At 45.1% G+C, this 7789-nt stretch overlaps 1 protein-coding gene across 7 annotated transcripts in view; it reads right to left on the bottom strand.

Annotated features, from left to right (window-relative positions):
- Positions 1-6762: 6762 nt before the first annotated feature.
- Positions 6763-7789, bottom strand: part of CEP63 (centrosomal protein 63) — a 54850-nt gene continuing 53823 nt past the window's right edge. For all 7 annotated transcript variants that reach the window (XM_059390954.1, XM_059390952.1, XM_059390950.1 and 4 more), the window contains one exon: positions 6763-7160. In XM_059390954.1, the coding sequence (XP_059246937.1) occupies positions 7002-7160 (159 nt within the window). In that variant the 3' untranslated portion in view covers positions 6763-7001. The remainder of the gene's footprint in view (positions 7161-7789) is intronic.

The raw sequence follows: 7789 nt of genomic DNA, 5'->3' as shown, positions 1-7789 counted from the left end.
CCACAGCTCTGTTGGGTTATAGAGGGAACTGTGCACAGAGTATACGCTCCTGCTGGGATCAGGCTTATATTCCACCATGGTTGAAGAAACTAACTGGGCTGCGCCTGGGTGGCTCAGTTGGTTAAGCATCGGACTCTTGATTTCCACTCAGGTGATGAACTCAAGCCCTGTGTCAGGTTCTATGCTCAGTGGGGAGAATGTTTGTGTTTCTCTCTGCCCCCCCTCTCATTCTCTCTCTCACGCTCTCAAATATTTTTTTAAAAATAAATTCATTAATTAAAAAAAAGAAAAGAAACTAACTGGTAGAAAACACTTCTTATCTTGTTTATGGGATTGAATTTGGAGCTGAGGACCTAAAACATGCATTCTAGTTTCCAGAAAGATTCAGGGACTGATGAGTTGTTTTAGTTCATGCTATCCATCAGGGGCAAGGCAAATCCAAGAGGTGGTCTACCGAGAGGCCCTCATTGCTTCCCGAAGCCAATGTTGTGGGAATTAGAACAGCTTTGGGAACCAACAACTAGCTCAGCCACACTAGATGCCTCCCAAAGGAGTGGCTGTTCCATGAAAGCATTGGGCAAACTAGTGTCAAATGGTCTTAGCTCATCTGGGTTCCATAGCTGAAGAAATGAGCTGGTTTATGTAATGGATCTGGCTTTTCTTTCTCTGTTTTTCCCAGTCATGCTTGGAGAGATATTGGAGGATTTGCCAAGCAGTGTTAGGGCACAAGTCCCATATTCACACACTCCCCCATCATTGGTCTGTAACGCTCTCCGAAACGTTCTGTACGCAGCCCTCCTCACCACTGAGGTTAGTGCCAAGCATTCCTGAAGCCCCTCCATACGAGATACTGAGCCAAGAAACTCTGCCTGGCTGGTTATTACGGACTTCGACTTCGCTGCCAGGACCCTCAGGAATGCTGGAAACTGCTCCCCTCGCAGGCAGCACAGGAGCACACTCTGCAGGAGGAAGGGCGGGAGCCTCGCTGTGCACCCAGCTCCCAGCAAAGCCCTTGCCCACATTATCTTGCAGCGAGGAACTGCTCCTCTCACAGGCAATTCCGCTCATGGAGCTTGGCCACCCCTTCTCTACAGAGGGCCACCACGGTTACTCCTGAGTGTGAGCACGGAGTGGAAACGACGAAACTTTGGCATGCGTGTGCTGAACGTGCGGTGATGTAGTTTGAATATAAACTTGAATTTTTCTAGGCATTGCTACACATCAGGGAGGCTTTTTTGGGTAACAGCTTTAGAAAGATACAATTCAGAAACCATGTAATTCACCCATTTAAAGTGTGTAATTCAATAGATTCGGGTGGTGTTATATTCGGGGTTGGGTAACTGTCATAAACCTATTGTAGAACATTTCAGAATCCCCCCAAAAGAAACCCCTTACCCTTTAGTCTTCAGCACCCCCCAAACCCTCCCTCTCCCTGCCCCTAGCAACCACCAATGTACTATCTGTCTCTGCAGATTTGCCCATCATAGCCGCTTCATATAAATGGAATCATACATATGTGGTCTTTCGTGACTGGCTTCTGTCACATAGTAGAAAGTTCTCAAAGTGGTTCGGTGTTGGGACAGCAGTACTTCATCCCTGTTTATTCCCAAAACATATTCCACTGTCTGGATACGCCACGTTTTGTTTATGGGCTCACAGATTGATGGACATTTACACTGTTTCTACTTGTGACTACCAGGAGTAACGCTATGAACATTCATGTGCTCCACTTTGAGTGGACATGTGTTTTTGGAGCCTGGACATACACCTAGGGTTGGTACAGCTGCGTAATGGTAACTCTAACTTTTGGAGGAACTGTCCAGTTGTTTTCCAGAGTGGCTGCACCATTTTACTTTGCCATCAGCAATGTTTAAGGGTTCCCATTTCTCTGAGTAAGGAAAGGGTTCTGGGAGAGATGGGGACCCTTGACTAGGCTCTGAAACAGTGAACAAGCAATCAGGGAATAGACTAGACCACCAGGCCTCGGATGTTAGGGAGCATTTTTCTTTGGAGGCGTCAGTGTAATCACAGAAAATGACCAAACCTCAAAGAAGTCAGCCATTAAGGGTGTTATCAATTGTCCTTGCTCAGACCAAGAGGAAGCAAGGATCTCAAGGCCACAAGCTTGCTGGTCTAGTCTTCAATAAAAGACTGGCCTAAAACCCCTCAGTGGCAACCCATTCAGAACCACTCTCGCTCTAGAGAGCTTGCTCTCTCCTTTCTGTTCTCACCTTCACTTCATAAACTTCCACTTCACCTTTTGTGTCTGCGAGATTCACTCTTCAACTCGGTGAGACGAGAACCCCACAAGCCTGTGACATTTCCACATCCTCATCAACACTTGTTATTGTCCATCGTTTGTATTACGGTGGCTGCATTTTCCTGAAGACTAGTGAGGCAAGAGCATCTTGTCATGTGATTTGGGGCCATTTATAGATCTTCTTTAGAGAAATGTCTATTCAGATCCTTAACCAACTTTAAAATTGGGTTATTTGCCTTTTTATTATTGAACAGCTTGAGGTTCCAGTGACTTTTCAACTACACTTTAAAACTTAGCCCTAATATGAATTAGTTGGACTCCTACAATTTTGCATCTCTCCCCAGAAAACAGAACACAGTTCTGGGAAAATTCCCGTCCCTAAAGTGGTGGTTCTTCTAAACTGGTGGCTACTCTCCGACAAAAAAATGGACATATGCAAATTTATCTGTTACATTTAATATCAGGGAGTCCCTGGGCCTTCCACCATTCAAGCACAGCCTTGATAAGGCTCTTTCTTTTTGTAAGAAGAGTATCTACTTACTTCTGATTGTACTGTCCAGTCATTTGAACCTAGCCTTAATGGGCAACATAAAATGCCCAAACTCTCGGTTCCCACAGAAGAAAGAAGAGTGAACTTGTTGTTAGATTATGGAAATCACACTGTGGAGAAATAGCTTTTATAGAAGATTGCTTTGACGGCCCACAGCCCCTCATTTCTCTAAATTTTCTCCTGGGTCAGGCCGGACTGAGAGAGCTTTACACCATCCCATCTGGGACCGCCGTAGAACTGGTCTGATTGCTCTCCAGCCTTTGCCATCAGCCCTTACTGAGGCCTGCTGCAAGGAAGCTGTACAGATGCTCTCATTCTTATCAGTTGTAGGAGCTCTCCTAACGCTCAGACAAGTAACCAAATGCTCATATACACTCTCAGAGAAGTTGTGCTTCTCTTGAACCCATGGTCTGTTTTGATCTTGTGGGCACCATCAAGCTTTTAAGTAATGTCTCCTTTTCTGCTTTTGTCCTTAAGCAGCTCAGAGTTGAATCTGCTGTCTGCCCTAGCAGCTGAACTAGAGGTTAGTTTGTGAATGGACATTTACGGCTCTCGTTTTCCCTCTGCCCTGATTCCACTCTTCATCTCTTTTTAGTACATTTTGTATCCTATCTCAAACGGTTCCTAGAACAAGTCAAACGAATCTCTTCCTAACCTTGCCTTTCTGTACTTGACTGCAATTCATGACAACTGATTGCTGATGTGTGTTCTTAATGACAGAACTTATTTCACAGTTATTTTTCTCACATGTTACTTTTAGTTTCCAGACTCAGGGGTGTTTTGCAAACAGATTACCATCACCCATAGTTACTAGGTGTCATGTGTCTGTGTATGAGAGGGAAGGTAGAATTTTTTTAAGTTGAATAGACATAATAGAAACTGTATTTTGGCTCAGTCAACTAAGTGTCTGCCTTCGGCTCAGGTCATGATCCTGGAGTCCTAGGATCCAGCCCCGCACTGTGGTCCTTGCTCAGTGGGACGCCCGCTTCTCCCTCTCCCTGTGCCAGCCCCAACTCGTGCTTGCTCTCAAAATCTTAAAAGGAACAGTGTATTTCTTTGTCTATTCAACAAAATATTTTCATAGTGCTTACTGGGCCAAATACTGTGCCATGTACTTTACAAATATTCATCTTCACAAAAACCCTAAAAGGGAGGTATGATTTTCATTTCCCCTGTTTTACAGGTGAGAAAGTTGAGGTATGGGGAGGTTAATTAACTTGCCCAAGATCACACAACTAGTAAGCAGTAGAGCTAGGATTAGGAATGGGGTCGCCTGCTTGCAGAGTCCACACTCTCTACCTCTACCTACCTCTACCAGGGATCTCAGGTCCTGGCCAAGCCACTTAAATCCTCACCATTGTTTTGGAACAGTGACACCCACTGCCTCCTAGACTTACTGAGATCAAAGGATGCTTCATGCAAACGCAGCATCCCACTCATAGTAAGAACTCAACTTTGTCCTCTTGAGCTAAAACCTGCATAGAAATCCAGACCAAACTTCACAGAGAATGCTGACCAAGAGGAACAAGGCAACTGCCCCAACACAACATCATCTGTAAACACCAGAAGTAGATGAAAGCCCCCTTACCGTTCCATCACATGGGAGTATCCTGATTACAGAGATTCTGTAAAATGTAAAATGTGTATTAAGAAACTAACTCAAATTTAGTCTGACGCATTTTAGTATTTGGCATATCTTTATGAAAATCGAAGTTGGGAGATTAAATTACAGTCAAACATTCTGACAAATCTAGGTTGTTTCCCTCAACTTTAACAACATGGTGTAAGTTTAAGAAGTACATAGTACCTCAGGATTCCTTAAGTATCTCCAGCGACTCGAGTCTGTCCTTGTTCCTCCTAGTCAGCATGAGCCATGGAAATTTGGGGCTGTACCCTACATATTTTAGGTGGAAGCTTGGGACAGTCTGAAACTCAGAAATCCCTGCATACCGATCCAATCCAATCCCTCAATCTCAGGGCTGTGAGTTTAAGGTCCGTGCTGGTGCTGGGTTCCACGGTGGTCATGGAGCCTACTAAAAACAAAACAAAATGAACAGAAAACCTAAATCAAATAACAGAATGATTTCAGAGAGGGGAGCACCATAGATATATCAGATGGGTACAATCCTTTTAGAGTCTGCAAAGCCCTTTCAGAAATGTATTTTCAATAAATCCTCTCCACCCTGTGAGGTATCATCCCCATTTTGCAGGTAAGTGCAATGAAGCCAAGAACAGTAGCGACTGTTATCTACTGAGAAGTCACTCAGTACCTGCTATGTGCGAGGCAGCACCCTGGATGTGGGCAGGACCTTGCCCCTGCTTTTAAGGAGTCTTTGGGAGAGACAGAAATTAGCATGGTGTGGTCAGTGCTTTGAGAGGGGCACATACAGGACATGCCAAGAAATGAGAAGCTCTCTTAAAGGTCAGGCGCCGTCTCTGGTCAGGAGCTGGGGGAAGGCCTTGCCGACAAGATAGCAGGGCCATGTCAAAGTATGGGAAGAGGAGGCTGAGCCCGGGGGCAGCACATACATAGGCAAGAAGGGACAGCGTGGTGCATCTGGGGAAGAACATTTATCCATCAGAGCACTTGCACAGGGCCAGGCTTGTGCTGGGTCATGAGGTCCCCACCACAACCAGACAGGCAACGCCCTTGCCCTCAAGGAGCTTACGGGTAAAAACAGATGATAAAATCATAAATCAAAGGGCCCCTGTATGCTCAGTGAAGCATCTAACTCTTGATTTCAGTTTAGGTCTCAGTCTCAGGGCTGTGAGTTGAAGGTCCGTGCTGGGTTCCATGGTGGTCATGGAGCCTACTTAAAACAAAACAAAACGAACAGAAAACCTAAATCAAGTAACAGAATGATTTCAGAGTTGGGGAGTACCACAGAGGGAATAACTCAAGGCGGTGAGCTAGAGAAACTGGGAGAAGCTGGTCAGAGGTCTCCTCAAGGTGAGACCTTAAGAGTGCACACCTGATGGCAAGAAACCCCAACCATGGGTGAGGTGAGAGAGGGATTCCAGGCACACAGCAAGGACAAGGCCCCTAACAGGCTGAAGCTGGCTGTACTGGAAACATAAAGGAGGGAGCATGGCTGGAGCACTGTGGACGAAAGACGATGCACTGCACGAGGCAGGCAGGCCCCATAACCGAAGGCTCTGTAGGCTCTGGGAGGTAATTCAGAGTCCTTCTGAGTGCAACAAGAAGCCTCTGAAGAATCTCAAGGGAGGCAGCGGTGACACCGTTCCGCTTACTGGGGTCAGGAGAGGAAGGGATGCCAGGTAGGAGGCTCCTGCCGGCATCTAAGCGAGAGACTGGGTTAGTCTGGACAGGGTGGAGGCACTGGAGAGAAATGGCTGCATCTGAGAGAGGTTCTGGAAGCAGAACTGAAAGGACCTCCTGATAGCTTGCACACAGATGCACTGCCTGTGTCCCTCAGATGTTGGTGTCCTTCAGCACCCCTGGCCCTGCCTTCTGCTCTTCTCTCCCTACACACTCTCCCTGGGGACCTCATCAGGTGGACTTCATCAACTCTCCCTGGTTTCGAACACCTTCTGCACACTGAGACCTTCGTCTCCCCTTTAAAGATCTCAGAAAGGCAGAGGCTGAGCATTTCCATCTGACGTTCCACAGGCATCCCACACCTAAAACCAGCCCGTCCCCTCCCCCCGCCTCTCTCTTATACTTATGTTCGGAGCAAAAGGGAACTTCCTGGAAAAATTCTTTTGCCTCTGTACATGCTAGCAGCCTGGCTGGCTAGTAAGCAGCAAGGTCAGGCCATTGCCCTGGATTTGGATCAGTCTGCCTCTGAAATCCAGGCTTCTACTACATACTTCTTATTTTATCTTCAACTTGTATCATAAAATCTTTATTTTAATTAGTCTATAGCTAGTCACATTTAAGTCATCAAGAGAAAATATCACTTTAAAAGAAATATTAATGTGAGAAAAAAAAAAAGGCTAGCAAAGTGGTTTATTCTTACAAGTTATTGCTGGAAAAAGTTCTTCCAACAAACCAGTACAGTGAAAATGCCTCAGAAAAGTGTCGGTTTTTCAGGTTTCTTCACAACAGTGTTAGGATGTCTCGTCTTCAGATTTTCTGTATGTTCGTGCTGTGAAGAGCTGCTACTTCCGGGTGACAGTAACTCTTCAGGGTCTATTTTTATTTCCAAGTTTGTGATTTTTTTTTAGAGGCTACTTTAGGGTCGTGAATTGTTTCACTGTCTTTTCACTCTCTCTTTTAAGTTCTTCAATATGGGCATCTAGGCGCTCTAGAATATGATGTGACCTCAGCTCCTCCTCTTCCAAAAATCTGGTAGCTATTGAGCCAAGAGGCGATACAGGCAAGGGACACTGCAGGAGAAACCAATTTTGACATACATAAGTTGAACAGTATGCGTCTCACATATATTTTCATGCTATTTTCTAACCAGAAATGTTAAGAGGTGACTTTCCGAAAACTATTTTCTTCTGAAGAGATATTTGTTTTTATCCGAATGGTAAAACTAGTAAAGAGGAAGGAAGGGAGGGAGAGAGAGGAGGAGGGAGGGACGGAGGGAGATGTCCTGGAAAAATTACTATAGACCTCTTCCTTTCTGACCCAAATTGTATAAATGTAAAGTGTTACATAAATAAACTAGTCGTGGATCTGAAGACTATCTGCTTAGGCTTTGTAAAAAGTACACATATAGCCTTTAATAGCCTTTAATACCCCAGAAGAGAGCATACTTACTGTCTGTTACTGCAAATTCACTTTTAAAATCTGAATATGTTACTTCGATTTTAAAGTACAACAAACTACTGATAACATATTAGATACCAAGTGAAATCAGTACTTTCCCACCTCCAAAACCTCAGTCCATAATCCCTCATCTGAAACTCCTGGGCCATGGTGTTTCAGAATCCAGAGCTCATAAAGGGAATAGAGGACATGCACCGCACACAGTCCTTCCTCGCACACCGTCATTATTTCTAGAGTCACC

This window comes from Mustela nigripes, chromosome 2 (assembly GCF_022355385.1).
Source record: "Mustela nigripes isolate SB6536 chromosome 2, MUSNIG.SB6536, whole genome shotgun sequence".
In the NCBI taxonomy this organism is placed as follows: domain Eukaryota; kingdom Metazoa; phylum Chordata; class Mammalia; order Carnivora; family Mustelidae; genus Mustela; species Mustela nigripes.
Note: the sequence above shows the minus strand (reverse complement) of the source record. Positions and strands in the feature narration are given on the sequence as shown.